The 22,337-nt window shown below is 39.5% G+C and overlaps 1 protein-coding gene across 4 annotated transcripts in view; it reads right to left on the bottom strand.

The window, feature by feature from the left end:
* The window catches only part of RAD23B (RAD23 homolog B, nucleotide excision repair protein), a 48,088-nt gene extending 27,247 nt beyond the window's left edge, over positions 1-20,841 (bottom strand). For 2 of the 4 annotated variants that reach the window (XM_021927293.1, XM_009188358.3), the window contains exons 1-3: positions 20,305-20,841; positions 3,840-3,921; positions 1,944-2,023 (exon numbers count right to left, since the gene is read on the bottom strand). In XM_021927293.1, the coding sequence (XP_021782985.1) occupies positions 1,944-2,023; positions 3,840-3,921; positions 20,305-20,370 (228 nt within the window). In that variant the 5' untranslated portion in view covers positions 20,371-20,841. Of the gene's footprint in view, positions 1-1,943; positions 2,024-3,839; positions 3,922-12,290; positions 12,392-19,087; positions 20,080-20,304 lie in introns of those variants that run through there. The other 2 variants (XM_021927294.2, XM_031654383.1) reach the window with 2 other exon arrangements.
* Positions 20,842-22,337: the final 1,496 nt, after the last annotated feature.

The following is a 22,337-nucleotide window of genomic DNA, read 5'->3' as shown; positions in this document are numbered from 1 at the left end:
AAGAACAGCTATTTATTCTTTATTCTAAACAGTACCAAGTCCCTCTCTGCTTTTTAGTTTTTATTCTTGCTTTTGATCTTAATAGCTTTTTCCTTTCCCTTCTTTGTATTAATAAGGTCATTTCTCAGTGCTTCCATAAATGCCTTACTGTAGCAGCATTCCCTTCCTTCTTATAGTTGTCCTCTACTATTAACTTCAAAATAAAACAGTCATAAATATCATTAGAATCCTATGTAATATTAGGAATAAAGGACTTGAAGGAAAAACAAAAGAATTGTATGTAATATAGTAACAGTCTTCAAGTATCTATTCCTCAAATACACGCACCCTTTGAGACTTTTTCTGCTTAATTCTTGTGTTCTAAATAGTCAGGATTACTGTAATATTAAAAGAAACTAAGACCAGTAAGAAAACATATTTAAAAATGTGTGGCTATCACATTTCCCATTATGTACTATGTATGCTAAAACTAGATGGGAAAATACAATAGTATTCAGCAAATTATGGCACATGCTATAACACAGATAGATGAACCTTGATAACATTATGCTAAGTGAAATAAGCCAGTCACAAAAAGACAAATACCATAGGATTCCACTCATATGATGGTGATAGCAGCAAAACAATGTAACTATAATGTTATTGAACTGTACACTTAAAATGATTAAACTGGAAGTTTGTTATTATATTTTACCATAGTTGAATAAAAAACCTAGATGATACAAGGTTTCCTTACGATTCTGCTTCTCTGCTTTTAAAGCTTAACATATAGTGAGTTAAGTTCTTAAGTATAGCAAAATCAATATGGTTCTTAACAAATTAAAAAATGTTCAAGTTCAACACATGTAAATTATTTAGCTGCTTGTTTCCTGGTATAAAAGGATGTGGTAATTAAAATTTATTTCAACTCTATTTTCTATTACTATTAATTATTTTGTGACTTTGAGAAAAAACCCACATTTATTCCACTTTTGGCCTTTGATGAAGTGGTTTCAATTAGTGATTTAAACTTATTTTCATTGCTACAAGTAACACTGTTCTTTCTCAGATTATGACAATCCAATCCTAAAAATGAATGTCATGAGTACCACTTCTCCATTTGTCTCTTAATTCTACACTGCATTATTATCTTTAAATAAACAAGTATATAGTCTCTTAAAAAAAATCCATGTTCATTCTCTGCTTTAAATTTACTTTCATAAATTGTTCCAAACACATTCCAGCCTACTAAATCACAAGAAAGTATGTTTAAAACTTCCTCACAAAAATCATTCCATCATTTCTTTAGTTGCCTTTTCCCTTTTTTAGTTTCTAAAAACATATTCTTTCACTAAGAAATATCACTGTAATAATAAGCTTTCATGCCTTTTCTGCCTTGAGGAATTTGTTAGGACTAGTACATAATTTAGCAAGTCTATTTAAGACAAACTTATGAAAACTACAGAATAAACATTTATTCCATTTATAAAGACATTTAAAAAGAATTATATAATAAATGATTTCACTACTCTAGCAAAAATAATTTTAACATTTTAAATTTGGATATCAAGTGTATTTTTAGTATACATTTTCCTGGTTAGTGAGGCCAGTTAAATCTATAATTCCTACTCTTATCCTTTTTGCTTTATTGGTCATCCTTTCCTTACTGATTTCTAAGAATTCTTTACATAATCTGAATATTAATTTTTTCTTCCTATCGGTGTTTCAATTGTTTCAATTTACATAAAATTTTATTAAAACTATATTAAATTATAGTTTAATGTATAATAATGTAAACCATTAATAACTTTATGTTTCACTTAAGGTAAATTCTTAAAAAGCTTCATAGTAAAGTGCACACCACTATGGATGTGTATAAACTGTGTCCGTTGTGTGGACTTGGGGTCATCATTTTTAAAAAGACTTACATGCATAAACATATACAGAATGAAGTTGAAACTTACTTTGGTCACCATAACCACCACAAAGTTTTTCTCATCAATTTTGTATTCTTTGAGAGCAGTATCATCATTGAGGATTTTGCCTAATACATTAAGAGAAAAAAAAAATCATTTAAGGCATAATCTTTCTCTTACACATAAGTTAAAGCAACTTTCTACTTGAAATATGATTATTTCAGAAATATTAAAATATGAATCACCAACATAAATTCTATCAGTCAGTACTTTTCCCAAAGAAAAAACCAATCAATCGAGATAAAAATAAAACAATTCCTAAGTGGCAGGGTATGGTGGCTCACGCCTGTAATCCCAACCCTTTGGAAGGCTGAGGAGGGAATACAGCTTGAGGCCAGGAGTTTGAGACCAGCCTGGGCAACATAGCAAAATCCTGTTTATAAAAAAAAATAATTCAAAATTAGCCAGGCACTGTGGCACATGCCTATGGTCCTAGCTACTTGGGAGGCTGAGGCAGGAGGATCACTTGAGCCCAGGAGTTCAAGGATACAGCAAGCTATAATCACACCACTGCACTCCAGCCTGGGTGACAGAGCAAGACTCTCTCTCAAAATAAACAAAATTAAAAGGCATATGCATTTAACTGAAAGATGTCAAACTTATATAGTGTATATAGAATGACAATCAATTTTTACAAATGTATTACTTCATTATATAAAGGACTTACTGGGCAAGAAAATACGAAAGAGACCCTGAAAAGAAGGAGACCATGAAGATAAAGAAAATCCAATACTCTGATTGCACAGGGGTCCTCTGGAAAATAACCTATATTCTTTTCTGATACGAAGAAGGGGAGAGAAACAAATTTCCTGCTCCCCAAAATACCGATTATCTGATAAATCAGAAATGTTCTAACACTATCAAAGCAAGATACTAAAAGTACTTCAGAAAACGACATGATACACAAGAAAGGGCAAGATGCTACAGAACTCAGAAATGCACAAAGTAGTACAAAAGACTGTGATCATGCTGAAAGTCCCATATTAGGTAAGTAGGACTCCCTGATGTTTCCTGCTCCATGAATTTAGTTTTCCACCTTTAAAAAGCTATTGAATCAAAAGCTGCTAACATTAAGACAGAAAGGAATATGGATAGGAATGAGAAAACAGGCCAAAACAAGAAACTGGAAATTGGAATTTTATGTCTGCTTCTTTAGGCTTCTGAACTCAGATCTATAAAAATAATAGGACTGAATCACCGTGTTAGCATTTCCGCCAGGCTGTCTCACTTTAGGAAACACTATTCAGAAAAATAGAAGAATCCATGGGCGATCAAACACCCACCTTACTAACATCTACAACAAAAGCATTTTCTCTACTAAATTTGGATATCAAGTGTATTTTTAATATACATTTTCCTGGTTATTAGTGAGGCTAGTTAAATCTATAATTCCTACTCTTATCCTTTGTTGCTTTATTGGTCATCCTTTCCTTATTGATTTCTAAGAATTCTTTAAATAATCCCCTTTTCTTCCTGTCGATGTCTTTCTGTGTGATGTGTTTTTTTGGTATTCTTCAGTCGGTTTTGGTTAAAACTTAATTTTACAGGAATGATTCCAAACAGAGTAATAATAACACAATCAGTATAAATGGTTTCAATTAAATTTTTTTAAAAAGCTCAGTTTCATTAAAAACACAAAAGCCAGTTACGTGATGCTTACAAAAGATGAAACAAAATACCGTTTGATGGAAAAATACATAGGGCAAATGTGAATAAAGAGAAGATTGAATATCAACATTAGATTCAAACGACTGCTCTTTCACTGCTTTTATTTGTACAATCATTTTTCTGACAATTTGAATATACTACAATATGTAAGATAACATTTCTAAAACTAAAAGAATATCAAGACATGGCATGTTAATTTTAATATTTAATTCATACCTGCATAAATTAATTTTTGACCTGCTACCGGAAAGGCATCTTTCCCCTTTTCAGATTCAATCTTCTCTTTCAGTGCTTTCACCTATAGGAAAAATAAAGATCTGTTTTGGAAAAAGTCTAAACAAAAAATGACAATCCAGAATCTGAATAAATAATGGAAGACAAAAATTATATACATAATTATTAATGCTTCCAAAACCTCAAAGATTGTTTTTCCAATTTGTATCAAAAAAGATTCAATATTAACTCATATTATTAGTTATGATAGGCATAAACTTTAACACCATCTGATACAGATTTTTAAAAATTTACTAGTTGACTTGATAATTTAAAATAAAGTTTTCAACATCAAAGTTTTGATTTATATAATGTTTATGGATTTATTTCCCACAGAGCAAGAAAGTAAAGCTCGATCACCTAAAAAGTCTCAGAAATAAAATAGTCTCATCAACAAGAAGAATACTTCAATGTTAAAGGTTAAATTGTGAATGCTAAAAGGCAAATAATTCATCTTAAGTTTTATGCTTCATTACAATCACCATGGGTGCTTTACAAACACCAATTAAAACATAATCTCTGAGGGTGGGACCTTGACATCAGTATTTTTAAAAAGCTTTACAGGTGGTTCCAAAGTTCAGCCCAGGCTGAAAACCACCAGACAACTTCAATGCTCTTAAACAAGCAGCTTAGCTTCTCTCAGAATCAGTTTCATCTATAAGAGGAGCTGGAATCCATGACCTTTAGAGTCTCTTCATTTCCTAAAATTGTGTGACAATTAGGCTCATTATACAGTATTTAGAAAAATGAGTCAATGGACTTCTTAACCTGTTAAGTAGGGAGGCAAAGGAGTAAAAAAAGGCAGAGATGGCTTTCTCATTTGCCTTTATAGAACTACTTTCATTACTTTAAAGACACAAGAACCAAGGAGAAAAATTCAAATTCCTTCAATTTCCCAGAATACTTCTTGAAAATTATCTAAGTTGACAGTTCTCTGAGTTTTAGACAGAAAGGGATACAAATACAAGTTTCTCTTCTACAATTAAAAAGTGACGGTGTGTACTTCAAAGATAAAAAAAGCTTATTTAGCTTCAAATGTTAACATACAATTTCACACAATCCTCAAAACTCTGTGACAAAAGGAAATGTCACCCACTCAATTTTATAGACGAGGAGACGGAAATAAAGAGGTTACCATCCCTTATGACTCCAAAAAGTATTTTGCAAATACCATATAAACCATTCTTGCTGTACTGATCTTCCTGAAATGGATCAGTAGCATTACTGCTATTCTGATGTTCCCCAAAGTAGAAATCCATCACAAAAACCCCAATTCACTATTTTCCACTGTTCCTCATTTCAAAGGTGAAACACAAGTAAAATTTTTTTAAAGCCAAACATCAGATTTGCAAAAAAAGTAAAACAGTGTCAGTCTTCTCAGTGCTTTGTTGTTACTGTTATTTTGGCACAGTTATTTTTTTGCAAAAAAATTTATTATCTGTTTTTAAATGAACATTAATAAAATTTGTTTTAATTTCTAATATGGTAAACATTAATAAATGTAAGTACATTGGGTCAGGCACAGTGGCTCATGCCTGTAATCCCAGCACTTTGGGAGGCTGAGGTGGGAGGATCACCTGAGGCCAGGAGTTTGAGATCAGCCTGGCCAAAACATGATGAAACCCTGTCTCTACTAAAATGCAAAAAATAAAAAATAAAAAATAAAAATTAGCCGAGCATAGTGGTACATGCCTGTAATCCCAGCCCTCAATAACTTATTTAAATGTAAACAAGTTTTGAAACCAAGTCATTTGAGGACTGCTATCCTACATGCTAAAAGACTTCCCAAGTCAGCTAACTGATGGCAGAGCATGGGTGGAGCACTCAGTGGTGAATGGTAAATTTCTTTTCAAATTTTGTTTATAAAGACAAGATACAATATTTGCAAGTGTGATTATTTAGGAAAACTACAATAAATTACAGATCAAGTGTAGCTCTATGCATGAACCCAGTTCTCAGAACAACACATAGTGGCTTGGTATGGAGTGGGTGCTCCATTATCCTGTGCTCGATGAATAAATGAACAGAGCATAGACATATGTAAAGAAAAAAAGACACATATGAAGGAACAAATAAAAGAAAATAAACATGCAGGAATATCTCATTCTTGACAGGTTTCAATGAAGTAAGACTTAAATATTTCATATTTCAAAAAGCCTAAATAACAGGACTCTCTAGCTTTATATATCAAAAATGAGGGAGGAGAGGACAAAAGGAAAAAAAAAAAAAAAACAGCACCATAAATTAAGAAAAGCTGGACCAAAACAGAAAGGCCCTTTAGTAATTTACTACTAAATAACTTTTGCTTCAAAGAAATCAAAATTGATTAAAAAATATTAAGGTTGCGCACAGTGGCTCACGCCTGTAATCCCATACTTTGGGAGGCCAAGGCAGACGGATCACCTAAGGTTGGATTTGAGACCAGCCTGGCCAACACTGTGAAACCCCATGTCTACTAAAAACACAAAAATTAGCCAGGCATGGTGGCTGCCACCTGTAATCCCAGCTACTTGGGAGTCTGAGGCAGGAGAATTGCTTGAATCCCAGGAGGCAGAGGATGCAGTGAGCCAAGCTCATACCACTGCACTCCAGCCTGGACGACAGGAGCAAGACTCAGTCTCAAATACAAAACAAAACAAAACACAGAATATTAAGAACATAGCAATGGGGGCTCCATACAAAACACCTATATGATTTGGCTAAAGAAGTAATTGTAGACTAAACACTAAAAATGTTTATTCAACAAAGAAGAAAAATTAACAGGCTAAACATGCAACTCAAACAGAAAAAAGGACAAATAAAAATAAATAATAATAAAAGAAATTAAGAGGCCTGGCGCAGTGGCTCATGCCTGTAATTCCAGAACTTTGGGAGGCCGAGATGGGCAGATCACAAGGTTAAGAGATCGAAATCATCCTGGCCAACACGGCGAAACCCCGTCTGTACTAAAATACAAAAATCAGCCAGGCGTGGTGGCGCGCACTTGTAGTCCCAGCCACTCGGGAGGCTGAGAAAGGGGTATCAATTGAACCAGGGAGCCGGAGGTTGCTGTGAGACGAAATTGTGCCACTGCACTCCAGCCTGGCGACAGAGCAAGACTCCATCTCAAAAAAAAAAAAAAGCAATTAAAAAAGAGAAAAGGCAGCTGGGTGCAATGGCTCACGCCTGTAATCCCAACACTCTGGAAGGCTGAAGTGGGTGGATCATTTGAGGCCAGGAGCGCAAGACCAGCCTGGCCAACATAGCGAAACCCTGTCTCCACTAAAAATACAAAAATTAACTGGGCATGGTGGCGCATGCCTGTAATCCCAGCTACTCAGGAGGCTGAGGCTGCAGTGAGTAAAGATCACGCCGCTGCACTCCAGCCCGGGTAACAGAACAAGACTGTCTCAAGAAAGAAAAAAAAAAAAAAGAGAAACAAGGCACAAAACTATTCGTGCACTAATAACAAAATTGGACAAATGACAGGGCAGGCAATTCACAATTACAGTCACAGCACAGAAAAGCTCAACTTCATTAGTAACCAAACACATAAATGATGCCTCATGTTATTAATCCAATAGACTACCACACTGGAAAGACTGGTTTGAATAATTCTTGGCATTGAAAGTGAAGAAATACATTCTCAGAATAAGAATTAAAGTATCAAATGATCAAATTTTTTGAGGGCAACATGCCAAGATGCTTCAACATTTTTAAGGTAGTGGGGGAAGGCACGGGGATTTGACCCAACAGTATCACTTCAAAGAAAATAACAGCCCAAGACTTTGGAACCAGGTTCACTGACCTGTCTGAAATTCTGGCATTGTTCCTTACCTTGAACAAAACAGTGATCTTTACTTACAATCCAATCTATACTCATAGAACACAGGCTGAATTCTATCATCTACAAACCACTCTATGTTTAAAACTATAAGTGACCAATCTCCTGTTCCTACCAGCTCTTAGTAACTGTTCACTACACTTGCTCTTGAACCTCCGTAAGACTTGATCCCTAGAGTTTCTACTTTCATTCTGATCTTCACTATCAGCTCTATTTTGCTTAGACAACACTGTCACTGCTCTTATCACGTTCTTTCTAATATCAAATACTTCCTTGTCTTTTGGCTGCTTCTGACACACAGAATTCTGTATTTGGACTAACACCATCTGTTTCTGTCAGTACTCAATCTCTAAAATTTACTCCAACCACTCTGTAGTGTCTCATTGTCCTAACCTTGCTTAGCTAACAAATCTCAACTTTTACCTAAGAGACTGCCTATCTACATTTATACCCAGTTTTCTAAATGCTAGTGGAGAAAAGGATACACTAAATCTTCTGTTCCCCCTGGTTAGCCCTATTCTCTATCCTCCAAAAGAATATCTTAAATATGCATTCTACTCTAAATCTGATTCCCAGCATCCTCTCATACTCTCTGCAGGTGACCACTTTCTACCTTATTAAAAACAAAAGATAGAGGAACTTATTTTCAACTTTCTGTTTAACTTTGTCGCATCCAGACCCATCTACATCTCCATCAAGACCCACCTACATCTCCTTCTCACCTATTAAATGAAAGAAGAATCTCTTTCTTTCAAACCTAATTCTTTCCACCTGTCCTCTGGTTCGCCTCCAAGTATTTTTCAGTATCTTACTAAATTCATTATATTGCCTATCTCCCCCAGCTTTTTCAGCCTCTCTTCGCTCAGTTCACTTCCATTCACACTCAGACCTAATTCTTTATCATTTTAAAAACAAACACTTAACAATCTCATCTCCTCCTAGACTCACTCTCTCTCCCCTCTTAATCTAATTCTTCAAAAACTTAAACACACACCACTGTCTTCACTTACTCATAATCCAAAACCAACTACTCAAAAGAGAGCAATATTGTGCTGATAAACAAAAACATGAAATTTATTCTCATTCTGCTTCTTATTTTCTCTGGTAGTGCCGCCCCCCGCCTCCCCACTCCCACCACTGGCCATTCCATTAACACTGCTCTTTACCCGTATCACTGAATTCTGCAACATCATACTAAGATACTTCTTAATCCTCTCCTGTCTTCCTCTTGTCACGTGTGACAGTACTGACTTGTCCCTCCTTTATATACTACCATCCTTTGGCTTCCAGGATGTCATACTTTTGGTTTTCCTATCTCTCCGTTCACTGCTTCACGAAATCCTCCTCCCTGGCCAGCCCTTTAAGTGTTACTTAGACTTCCAGGATAATCCATCGTGTCTACTCCTAGTTTTAATAACTATGCAGATGTCATCTGTATTTCTAGCCCAGCTGTCTCTCCCTGACCTTCATTTATACACACTTAACTCTCTACTGAACACCTTCACACGATGTCCTAGAGGCATTTAAACCATAATGTATCTGTGGAAGAACTGTATCTAAATTACTTTGTTTTAATCATCCCTAACCCAATCTAATTGGGCGTACTTTAAAACAGATTAGCAAGAAAGACTGCCTTCTTTCTGGATGCTTCAAAGGAAGAGGTAGAACTCAGCACAGGTTTCTCTTGGAAAGGATATGGCCCACAATAGATGCAATTATGACTCCTTTAACTGAGCTGAGCCCCACGCCAACGCTCCCATTCCAGTAAGCCATCTCGACAGAGTGAATATAAACGTGAGCACCACAGTCCCAGTACATAACCAGGGCTATAACTTTCATTGTGCCGCATATCCCGCTATATAAATAATGGTGGTTTATCATCAATTCCACTAGAGACAAAGCCATGGTTAACATTCAAGAAATCAAACATTTTTTTCTAGCTACTTAATTATCTCTTATAAAATTGTGCATTTTAAAATAAAAACGTACTCAATATAATATTCAACATGATGGGCATGGTTTTTCCTTTTTCCTGCAAAGGAAGACAATCATAATAGTGTATTTAAAAGTGCCACCACATGGTGGGCGCCTGTAGTCCCAGCTACTCAGGAGGCTGAGGCAGGAGAATGGCGTGAAACCGGGAGGCGGAGCTTGCAGTGAGCTGAGATCGCGCCACTGCACTCCAGTCTGGGCGACAGAGCGAGACCCCATCTCAAAAAAAAAGTGCCACCACAAAGCCACAAAGCTAAACTTACCATTTAATTATTTCCTAATGTGAGCACTACTGTGCATCTCTGTGGCAATGGCACTATTTTAGTTCAGGCCAACAACCATTAAAAGTAGTCCTTTTCCCCCGTTATCCCAATAGTTCGAGGTCAGCCTGGTCAACATAGTGAGCCACCATCTCAAAAAAAATTGTTTTTAATTAGACGGGTGCTGTGGTGCCTGCTTGTAGTCCCAGTTACCTCAGGAGGCTGAGATAAAGGACTGACTGAGCCCAGGAGTTCAAGGTTGGAGTGAGATATAATCTTGTCAGTGTACTCCAGCCTGAGCAACACAGCAAGACTCTGTCTCTTAAAAAAAAGTAGTCATTTTCATTTGACAAATTTAGGTCATGCATGAGACATCAAAATAATATCTCGTAAATCATGTTCCTATGATAGTATAATGAGCTGCCATGCCAACCTTCTTACACAGCACTTTGCATAAGATTTCTAGGCTACTGATTGTTAATTAGGTCAGCAATTGCATATTTCATATAACAGCTTGCTCAATGTTACAGTATTATTTTTCTTTCTTCTGTAACTATGTTGTTCCTTATTACTGTTATAACTACATACAGTAAAAATAATGGTGTAAAGTTTTAATGGGTAGCCCTGAAATATAACATCTGAATAAAAGCTAATGTAGGCTATGTACCTGCCATATGCCAGGCAGTGTACTAAGAGCCTCACAATAATTAACTCTTTTAATCTGTACTACATCTCTATGAGGTTGTAGTAGCCAACATCCAAGACGGCCCCCAATGACTCCCATCTCTTGGTATTCAAGTCTTCGTACATACCCTTCACACACTGAATTATGGCTAGTTCACAAGAACAGTAAGATACTGCTGAAGTAAAAGTGTGACTTCTGAGGCTGGTTTATACATAAAAGCCATTGTTTCTCTTTTGCTCTCTTGGATCACTCACACTGGGAGAAGCCAGCCACAATGTCATGAGGACACTCAGGCATCCTGGGGAGAGGCCCATATGGGGAGGATCTGAGGCCTCCAGTCAATAACCATCACCAAGCTGTTAACCATGTGAGGGAGTCACTTTCAGTGGGAACCCTCCAGCCAGTCAAGCCTTTAACGTACAGAATGAAGCCCTTAAATGCAACTTCCTGAGACTCTGAATAAGAACCACAGAGCTAAAATACCCCTGAATTCCTGACTCACAGAAACTATGAAATAGTAAGTATTTACTGTTTTAATTACATTTTAGGGTAATCTGTTATGCAGTAATAGGGTAACTAGTACACAGGTAGATACTATTATCCTTTTTCTGATGGGTACACTAAGGCAGATGAAATAGAAAGGTTAAACACATAGGTTCTAGAGGCAGAGTCCCTAAATTTGAATCCTGGCTACTCATATGGAAGACAGTATTTATAAATAACAAATAATGTTTGTAAGCACTGATCAGCCATTTTTTTTTTTGAGACAGAGTCTCGCTCTGTCACCAGGCTGGAGTGCAGTGGTACGATCTCGGCTCACTGCAACCTCCACCTCCCAGGTTCAAGTGACTCTCCTGCCTCAGCCTCCCAAGTAGCTGGGACTACAGGTGCGCGCCACCAAGCCCAGCTAATTTTTTGTATTTTTAGTAGAGACAGGGTTTCACCATGTCGGTCGGGATGGTCTCGAACTCCTGACCTCATGATCCGCCCGCCTCAGCCTCCCAAAGTACTGGGATTACAGGCGTGAGCCACCGCTCCCAGCCTGACCAGGAATTTTTTAAGGCAATCTGACACACTTTGACCAAATAATTCCACATCTAGAAATCAATGCTAGAGGTGCTTATGTAACTACTTCAAAGACAAAGGTACAAAGTATGTGCACTACAATGCTGTTTGCAATACTACAAACTGAAAACAACCCTAAACATCCACAAAGGAGAAGTGGTAAAATAAATTAATGTACATACATTCATTTGAACACTATGCAATATAAACAAATGAAATATTTATAACTATCTTTGAGGAAAAAAAGCTAGTTGCTAAGCAATTAATTTTTTTAAACAGTGTAGCTGTGTTCATGTATTATGTGTAAATATATTTTTAAAAAAGACTAGAAGCCATTCACATTTTACTATATTTACTACAACGAGCCTGAATTATTTGAGTAATTCAGGGAAAACTGGACTTTCAAACAGAAAAAAAGAGACTTCATTTAAAAGAAAAAGGTCTAAGGCAGTTCTAATACTACACGGCCTAATTAAGAAACAGTAATAGCAATTAAATTTTGGCAATCAACAATTAGCAAAATAAAGGAGATTCCCAAAGCCATATATGTTTACTAAAGGATTTCTTACGTTTACACTACAGGCAATGCTTTTTCTTTTTTGGTTCTTTGGTTGATCTCCTTCCACTTGAGAAACTGGTACACGGACCAGAGTACTTCCTGGGGAATTTCTGTACCAAGGTAGGTTCCTGATAATTCTACAAATACAAATTTGATTTTAAAAATGTCAGATGACTTCAGTACAAACAGGAAAAATCTCCTCACTGGACCCAAGCAATAAAATAATTTAGTAAAGGAGATTTTTACAACAGAAACAATAAGTGGTAACATAAAATGAATTATACGACAAGAGGCAGGCACTATAACAAAGGCAATCCTCAAATTGGGGTTATGATCCAAAAGGCTATTATTTTAAATAAATGATTTGAAATTCAAAACCCATTTGTCCCACAGAAATGAGCCTAAATACCATGTAAAACGGTACTTAGGCTCTTAAGTCAGCCAATACATGCCAGTTTAATCTATTCTAAAATATATTCCTAAGAGTATGATTTCAACAAGATCAAAAGAAACACAGGAATTTGAAAATTGAGTAAGCAGAATTCCCAAAATACCTGTAAGTTTCTATATAAGCAAAGAATAGATCTCTCCAGTGCACCAGCAAAAACAAGGTGCCTACCTAATTCAACCAGAAGTGTGTGGGGAATAATGGGTGAAAACAATTTTATCTACCCGTTTAAGCCTCTAGGATCTGCTCATGTATTATCAGTCATTTGTAGCTGGTCTACCTGCTCTGCTGAAGTAAGTTTATATAATGTTTAAAAGGTTTATAAAGCTAATTCAGTTGTAAGATTAGCGTTCGTGACACTACAAAAGACATTTATTTATCTAAACTTATAGGGAACAGATGGTGTAGTGTCCTTTGGCAGGATTCACTGTGCCACAGTAGGGTTAAATTCAGCAAATTTCTTTCAGAAATTAACCGGAATCCTATATGGCATCTATCACGGCAGGACCTTGTTCATTGCTTTTACACACTGTTCAAAATTGCTGATTATGTCAATCTAAGAGAATGAGAATATCACATTCATACAAACCTTTTAAAGAAAGGATAGTGAAATGATCAAAATAAAAACTGATGAAAGCAGGTTGTTTAAAAACTGCAAAACTTATTTCTAATCACTAAATATTTCCATGCCCATGATCTCACCTGATTTTCACAACCATTAGGAAAGCAGTTCAATTATTATTACTCCCATTTTAATAATGAGGAGAAAGATTTTTTTAAAAGTATTGTGCTTAAGGATGAAGCACAAGTACAAAGTTGTGAGGACTCCCTTTTAGGAACAGTATGGTAGATCTGAAAAGAGCAAGATGTGGAAAAAAAGTAAACAGAATTAAGAGATACTCCTGAATTTTCTTGAGAAGCAGGGAAACAGGGCAGCAGAGGGATGTGGAGATGAGGGACTGTATCATTAGGATGGGGAAAAATTGTTTGTATACCCTAGAAATGGGAAAAATCAGTGATGAAGAGAAAAAGAAGATCTGATGGAGTGATGTCCTTCACACATGACAGGGGATGAAGTATAGTGGAAAAGTGGAAGGACCCGCCTTAGATAGCACCATCCACAATTCAGAACTATCTACAGTAAGAGGAGGCTAGCAGGTAGGTAGCTATGGTAGGACCTTGTAGACATTCTGTCTCGATTATTTCTAAATTCTCAATCAAATAAAGACTAGGGTCGTCAAATGAAAATAAGGAAGGTAGATGATATGAAAGCATCCTGTGGCAGTGGAAGAGTGACTAGTAAACTGTAAGACTGTCAGGAGCTGCACACTAAGGACCCAATTAAGGTTCCTTCGTGTGTCTTAGTGTTCCTTACTGCTCATGAATTTAAGTTCCTTAATGTTCATAAATTTAAGCGAGACAAGTCAATGTGGCAACAGGTGCATCTCTGGCCACTCAGGTGCAAGTACAAACACTGAGTTGAATTTAATCATATTTGAGGCTTTCTAAGCAAGAACAATGGAGGGAGAGTCGGACCACATTACCAAGCACTGTTAATATTATTTCAAAACTCATATACCAATAATTTAGTACTTTTATACTAGTATTCTCATTTTACAGCAGAGGACCAAAAGGCACATACTGAGTAACTTGCCTGAGGTCACACAGCAAGTGGTACAGCCAACTGTACCTCTCAAAACATATCCTAATTCCATCTCCTCTGCTCTACATCTCCAAATCCTCTACATCTCCACTGCTACTGCCCTGGTTCAAGCTTCAATTACTTAAATCTACTGCACAAGCCCCCTAACTGATGTCTCTGCTTTTCACTCTTGCCCACCCCACAGCATCAAAGTAACCTTTAAAAATCCTAAAAGAAATATTTCCCGGCTGGGTATGCGGGCTTGTGCCTGTCATCCCAACACTTTAGGACGCTGAGGCAGGAGGATCACTCGAGGCTAGAAGTTGGAGACCAGCCTGGGCAAAACATCAAGACCCCATCTCTACAAAAACTAAAAATTAGCTGGGAGTGGTGGCATGCCCCCATAGTCCCAGCTACTGGGGAAGGCTTAGGGTGGAGGATCACTTGAACCCAGGAGTTTGGGGCTGCAGTGAGCTATGATCATGCCACAGTACTCTAGCCTGGATGACAGGGCAAGACCTTGTCGAAAAAGGAAGGGAAGTAAGGGAGGGAAAGGAGGGAGTGGGGAAGGAAGGGAGGAAAGGAAGGAAGGAGGGAAGGAGAGGAAAAGAGACGGAAGGGAGGAAGGGAGAAAAGAAGGGAGGGAGGGAAAAAGAGAAAAGAGAGACAGAGATAAATAAACAAAGATTTCTGTTCTGCTTGTAAATGTTTCCAATTTTAGCCTGAAAACCCCTAGCCTACAATGCTCTGGCCACTTGCCTAACTCACTCTCTTATCTCTTATCCATCACCTTAGCAATGCAGGCTTTTTTAGTTCCCAAAACACATTCTTAAAGGTCTTTGCCCTAGCAGTTCCCTACAGAAAACACTCTCCTCATCTCAAGTGCTCATTTTTACTCAGCTCTCAGCTTAAATGTCACCTTATTCAGAAAGGCCTTCAGTGACTAGTAAATTTAAAAGTAGTCACCCAGATTTCCTGAGTTCAGGAGTTCGAGACCACCCAGGGCAACATGGTGAAACCCCACCTCTACTAAAAATACAAAGAAATTAACCAGGTGTGATGGGGCACACCTCTAGTCCCAGCTACTTGGGAGGCTGAGGCAGCAGAATCGCTTGAGCCCCAGAGCCAAAGGTGAGCTGAGATGGCACCATTGCACTCCAGCTTAGGCTACAGAATAAGACTCAGTCTCAAAAACAAAACAAAACAACAAAAAAAAGTAGCCACCCAGTGAAGTATTATCAAATACTTTATCCTATTTCAACTTTCTGCATAGCACTTACACCATTACCTGGTTCTTAAAATTTGTTTTTTGACAGTTTTATCCCACTAGAATGCACATACCATCACAGCAGGGCCTGACATCTAGTAAGTACACAGAAAGTATTTATTAAATAAATAAATCAACATGCAAACACACTACATTGGGGGATCACTGCCTTGCCAGTTTACCAAAAGAATACATTCAATTCATTCAAAGATCTTTACTAAATGCCTACTGTGTGCCCGGCATCAAAACAGCAAAAGTCTGGCAAAAAGTGTACCAGATTTCTCAGTTTCTTCCTGTATCTTGTTCTACCAATATGCCAAGAACTCTTAATTTCACCTCTGTGATGAAGTATTTTTAATACATGTACTACTTATTGCCTTAATCTAGGAAACTTCTATAATATGAAATTGTATCTAGCATGACTATATTGAAAATACAATAAATCACCACAGCAATAATTCACTGATAAATGATGACTAGTAAATACTGTATTATAATACAGAACAAGTACTAAAGCAATATACACACACTTTTTTTTTTCTTTTTTTTTGAGATGGAGTTTCACTCTTGTTGTCCAGGCTGGAGGGCAATGGCGCCATCTCAGCTCACGGCAACCTCCTCCTGCTGGGTTCAAGCGACTCTCCTGCCTCAGCCTCCCAAGTGGCTGGGATTACAGGCATGCATCACCACCCCCAGCTAATTTTCTATTTTTAGTAGAGACCAGGTTTCATCATGTTGGTCAGGCTGGTCTTGAACTCCTGACCTCAGGGGATCCACCCGCCTCGGCCTCCCAAAGTGCTGGGTAAAGTAGTATTTTATAATAACCACATTATAGAGATAAACCACAAAATTAGGTAATTGTTCACAGCATACTAATATGCTATTTACAGATATTAAAACAATGATATCTTTACAATTCTCTTAGCAAACACATCCAATGTATATGTAGAATTTTAATGTCACTTATATAGTAATCCAATCACATTTCAGCTTCTGCATTTAAAGTCTCATCTCAAATTTACTGAGTTTTGTTTTTAGTTCTTCAAAGCAAACAGTGTCAAGAGTTAGACTGCAGGATTAATTTGTATACCACACACTCTTTCTTGTCAGCATTTCAGTGATGCAATAAAATACTGCACTGTATTTTTTATCTCAAAAGGTTTATTCTTAAATCTACCTTTCTTAATGGCTTCAAGCAACAGTAACATAAAAAACTAAGTGACTATAAAACTGAGCTTAAAAACTATTCCATTTCCCTCTAAATGTCCATGACACCATTAAACTTCAAAAAAAAAATTTTTTTTTTTTTGAGACAGAGTCTCGGTCTGTCGCCCAGGCTGCAGTGCAATGTCGCAATCTCAGCTCACTGCAACCTCTGCCTCCAGGATTCAAGCGATTCTCCTGCCTCAGTCTCCCAAGTAGCTGGGACTACTTGGGAGGAGCATGCCACCACACCTGGCTAATTTTTTGTATTTTTTTAGTAGAGCCGAGGTTTCACTGCGTTAGCCAGGATGGTCTCAATCTCCTGACCTTGTGATCTGCCCGCCTCGGCCTCCCAAAGTGCTGGGATTACAGGCACGAGCCACCGCGCCCAGCCTAAACTTCAGAATTTTAAAAAATTTCAGAGAAGCAGTGGTCTATTAGACATCTCAAAATGCTTTAATATGTAGGCTACTTAAATGTCTCCCACAATTTTTACAGTAAAAAAAAAAAAAAAAAAGCACACAATGAAGAACATCTCCTAGCAATGATCTCCCTACCCCACACATACCACCTTCTCATTTTGTTTCTGTATTGTTTGAATATTTTATAAGACGGTTTGCATTACAATTGTAAAAACAAAGACCTTTGTAAAGGTTAACATTAAAGGTAGTGGTAATAGTCAAGTAAATGGTACAAAATGCCTAATAAGTCTAAGAAAGTTTTGTTAAAACTAGGGTAAATAAAAACACCTTAAAACAAATTATCTTGCTTTTTCCATGTGTATATCCCCTACTCTATAGCTACTGAGATTTGACTAAGTCAATAAGGCTCCCAGAAGCCCCAGGTCACATTCTACAGGTCCCTGTACTCCTCCAGTCCTGCCAGCAAAGCTCACTAAACATTTACTTGTTCAACAAATGAATCACTCCCATGATTCCCCTTGTTGCACAGTCCTTTCTTCCATTTTTGCTCATGCTCATCTCAAGCTCACAAGAGCTTCTATACTGGCTACGTAAGTCACTTAATTTCCTTGGTTCCTTCTTAAACAAGGACAAATCTCTGAGTCGACCAAAATACAGGTCTCAATAAGATCCAATCTTGTCTTTATTTTAGATCTATTTCTAATATCCTTGGTTACCTAGTTCTCACAACAACTTACAAACAGAACACTTAGTGTTGCTCTATTAAATACAATTTTCTTTGTGTATTTCTTACTGGAACTCTAAAGTGTCGTATCAAAAACAAATATTAAATAAAACACATTACAAATATAGAATTGAAAATGTTGTCATGAAAACTATTTCCTAAAGTCATTAAAATAAAAACTGACAAGTCATTAAATGCAAACGTTCCATATATCCCAGGGGAAATGCTTTAATTTCGTGCCCCAGACTAACAGTATTAGTTTTTTTATACTAATAGAAACAAAATTATATTTATTTATGTAAATAGCAGCAAAAGCTGTAGAAGCCACTCCCTAACAATGGGCTTCTCAAAAATATACTTCCCGAAGTGTAACATATTACTTTTCCTTGAAAATAAACTGGAAAACAGCAAAAATAGTTAAGAATTTATATAAACACAGGTACAGCATTGACTCTCAGTTAACACTGCATGTGTAAAGTGCCTAAAACGCTAAACAAACCCTACAGAACATAAATACTTCAGTGGAGCTGTTGAAAGAGTCACTGCATAACTTCAATACACCCACAAATATTTACCAAAAAGCCACAATCTTTCTTTAGGTTTCAATAATTCTGAAATTAACTGAGTATTATAAGCCGATTAAGTTACTGTGGCACCAACATTTGTTACCATAAAGAACCAAAGTCAAATAGGCATTTTACATAGTTTGTCTGAAATCATCAAACTCCATTTTAACTTTCACCCTTCAACTTATTAATACACATTAAGCAGTAAAGAAATACTCAAGAGGAATCTGATTCTATTAGTGCTGTCAGTCCACAGGGTGTTGTCAATTACTTCTGAGGACACTGAAAAGTTTCTCATGTATAATTGACATCTACTGTTCCTTTAAGAAGTTAATCACACAGCATACACCTACATATATTCTGAAATCAAATAATTTTGTACCAAAATCCCAAAAAGGTTGTTTTTTAAAAAATTAAAGATGTACAAAACTTAAGATTAAATGAGATAAGTAAAACGTAACACTGTATCTCCACTTAAAGGAATCCATTGTTTAAATAATCGATTCCACTTACTGACCACCAAGTAAACACATACCATTTAATCTTCACATCTCTGCAAGGCAGGTATTATCCCTATTATACAGAAGATGAAACTAAGATAGCGTAATTTGCCCAAGGTCATAGCAAATAAGTTACAAAACCACAAATGGAACTCAGATCTACTTAATTAACACCAAAGCCCGTGATCTCCACCCAAAATAGAATCAACTACTTTTAAAAATAGAGTTGGGCAGAAAGCTGCTGGTTTAAACTTAGTATTATGACAATCTTAGCGGTGTATTCCCGAACATAAGCAGTAAATTCACACGGCGTTTTTAGCTTCTTGGCATAAAGTTGTACTGACCTCAACAGTGTCTCTTTATGCAGTCACAAATACATAAAAATGTATAATGTGGACTTCTGAAATGTTTAAGGCTTTAACTGCAGAAGGGATTCAAAGTTGTTTTTTTTTTCTTTTTTCCCCCTTGAACCGCTACTGTTTGGGGGATCGGGGGAGGGTGGGTGCAGGGTTCCAACTCCTACAATTCCAAGATTTCTAATGCAGAAAACCCGTTAAATCTGAGGTTTAGCTTGAGCCTGGATGGATTTGAAGGGTTCTAACGCTAAAACCAACACTAAAGAGGCCTCAAAGTGCAATCTACGCAAGGGTGTGGGTTTGGTGGCGGGAGGAAGGCAGCAGAACGATTCATTTGCAAATAAAAGGGTTAACAATTCTGAGGGGAAAGGGGTAAATTCATTTTCACCACTACTCACCTCTCACTCGGCGGCAAACGGAACCTGATACTTTTTTTTTAAGGCTCATCTTCTCGGGTTACCAACTCTGGGACCTAAGCGCCTAACCAGGTCCACACATGGGTAGTGGCGACGCCTACGTCTCCCTCCCCCACCTGTGCACCCACACCAGAAAGCCAGGCCCCACTGCCGAGACGGCCTGGACCTCCCCATCCCCCTCCGGCCCCGCTAGCCCGAGCTCCTAGGCCCAGGCCCGCGGGCGTGCGCTCCACGCCATCTGCCACCAGGCCTTCGGCGTCCGGCCACTGCTTCCCCTTTCTCCTGCCACAAAGCCCGTGGCCAAGCCAGAAGAGTTGGCTCCGCTGTACGCCGCCAGGGCCAGGGCCGGCACCGGGACTCAGGGCCCTCATCGCGCCCTCCGGGGCTTCCCCCGCTGGAGCGCGCCGCCCAGCCCCGCGAGCTCCTGGCGCTCCCCGCGGCCCGCACGCGGCCGCCCCTGCCCCCGGCCCGCGCGCATACCGTCTCCTCGGGGTCGATGTCTATCTTGAAGGTCTGCTGCTGGAGGGTCTTCAGGGTGACCTGCATGGTGCCGCCGCGCAGCTCTGCTGCCGGGCCTGCGCCGGGTGCTGGCCGCTGGGCGGGGTCTGTGGCCTGGCGGGGCCCCGGGGTCGCCCGCGCTCCTCGCGCTCTGGGGAGGAAGGCGGTGGGGGTGGGGGCTTGTCACATTCGCCCAGCGGAGCGGCCTCTCCCCCAGCCCGTGCCCCGGACCGCGCCGCTGCCTCCGCGACTGCGGCCTTCCCCGCGAGCTCGGGCCGCCGTGCTTCCTCACGCGCCGAGCGCCAGCCACTGAGTCTGCAGGAGGCGCGAGGGGCTCGGCGAGACAAGCAGGGAATCCGCTAGCTCACCACAGGATGGTGGCCGCCATCATCGTGACTCGCCGAGACGTGCCCCCTCCCCCACGCGAAAAACCTGGGGGGATGGGGCCGGGCGGGCGGAGCGCGCAGGCGTGGGGGTGCAGCGACGCTTTGCGCAGGCGCGGCAGACGACTCCGCCCCGGAATTGGGGGCGGGGCGGAAGGCGGCTCTGGAATGTTGGCGGCCTGGACCCGGATTGCGCAGGCGCGTTCCGTAGGCGGCAGGGGCTCTCGGGGTTTCCTCCTAGCGACTATTGCTGGGGCGTTCTCTCCGCCCGCCGCCTCTCCGCGTCTGCAGACTCCGCCCGACTGCCGAAGTTACGCAATATGTAGCCCGGGAAGCGCTACGTGGAGACCCGGCAGAGTGGATGCGGAGCCCTGGAGCGGGGGAGTAATCGGGGCGGAGTTTAAGTAAAAGGATGGCGGTAACCACAGTTAGGGGCCAGCACCCAGGGGGCGCTCGCTGCGGGGCTCAGCCCTGGGGGTGTCGACTGATTCTTTAATCCCGACAGCACAGACTACTGAGCCGGACTGCCAGCTTTCAAATTTTGTTTTCTCTCACTAGCCTTGGGTCCTTGGGCCTAAACAGATGGACCGATTTAAAACGAATGTCAAGTTCTGTCACACCTCGGGGTAGAACTGTCCAGTGTTTCCCCATCTAGCTCCGAGTTAAAGTCAGAGTTATTAGAACGGATGTATTAGTCCCTCGCCTTTCTCCGAGTCGCCTTACTCTCCCCACTGGTGGATTCTAGGCTGCCCCCACCTCAGGGCCTTCCTTTGCACTTGACCCGGCTCCCCTCCTTAACATCCTTGCTCAGATGTTGCCTTCTTGGTGAGGTCTGCTCTGGCTGCCTTACTTAAAATCGCAACTTCCTATCTGTCTTATCCTGCTCTGTTTTTCTTGTATAGCAGGTATCCCCTTTTAATTACCGTGTAATGTACATATCTCTTGTTTATCATCTTTCTCCTTTTCCTGTAAACCCCAGACTGAAGCTGCATAGAGGCAAAGATTTTGCTGTGTTCCCCCATGAACATGCCTGGCACATTGCAGGTGCACAGTAAATATTTGTGGAATGGGTGAATGTGCTTCCGGATCCTCAGCAGTAAAATGAAAATAATAATGTCACTCATTGATTATTGGAGGGGGGAGTTGAATATTGCATGTAAAATTTTTTTTTTTTTTTTTTTGAGGCGGAGTGTCGCTCTGTCGCCCAGGCTGGAGTGCAGTGGAGTAATCTCTGCTCACTGCAAGCTCCACCTCCCGGGTTCACGCCATTCTCCTGCCTCAGCCTCCCGAGTAGCTGGGACTACAGGCGCCCGCCACCTCGCCCGGCTAATTTTTTGTATTTTTAGTAGAGACGGGGTTTCACCGTGTTAGCCAGGATGGTCTCGATCTCCTGACCTCGTGATCCGCCCGCCTCAGCCTCCCAAAGTGCTGGGATGACAGGCGTGAGACACCGCCCCTGGCCCTGTATGTAAAATCTTAGTACCAGGATCATGATAAACAGTCTGTAAACCGTTAGCTATTAGTAGAAAATGCGTTTACAGATAGAAAACTGAAGTACAGAGATGTTGAGTAATGCACCTGGAATCACCCAGCCGGTAGTAAATGGCAAATCCAGAATGTGACCTCAGACAG

This window comes from Papio anubis, chromosome 13, assembly GCF_008728515.1.
Source record: "Papio anubis isolate 15944 chromosome 13, Panubis1.0, whole genome shotgun sequence".
In the NCBI taxonomy this organism is placed as follows: domain Eukaryota; kingdom Metazoa; phylum Chordata; class Mammalia; order Primates; family Cercopithecidae; genus Papio; species Papio anubis.
Note: the sequence above shows the minus strand (reverse complement) of the source record. Positions and strands in the feature narration are given on the sequence as shown.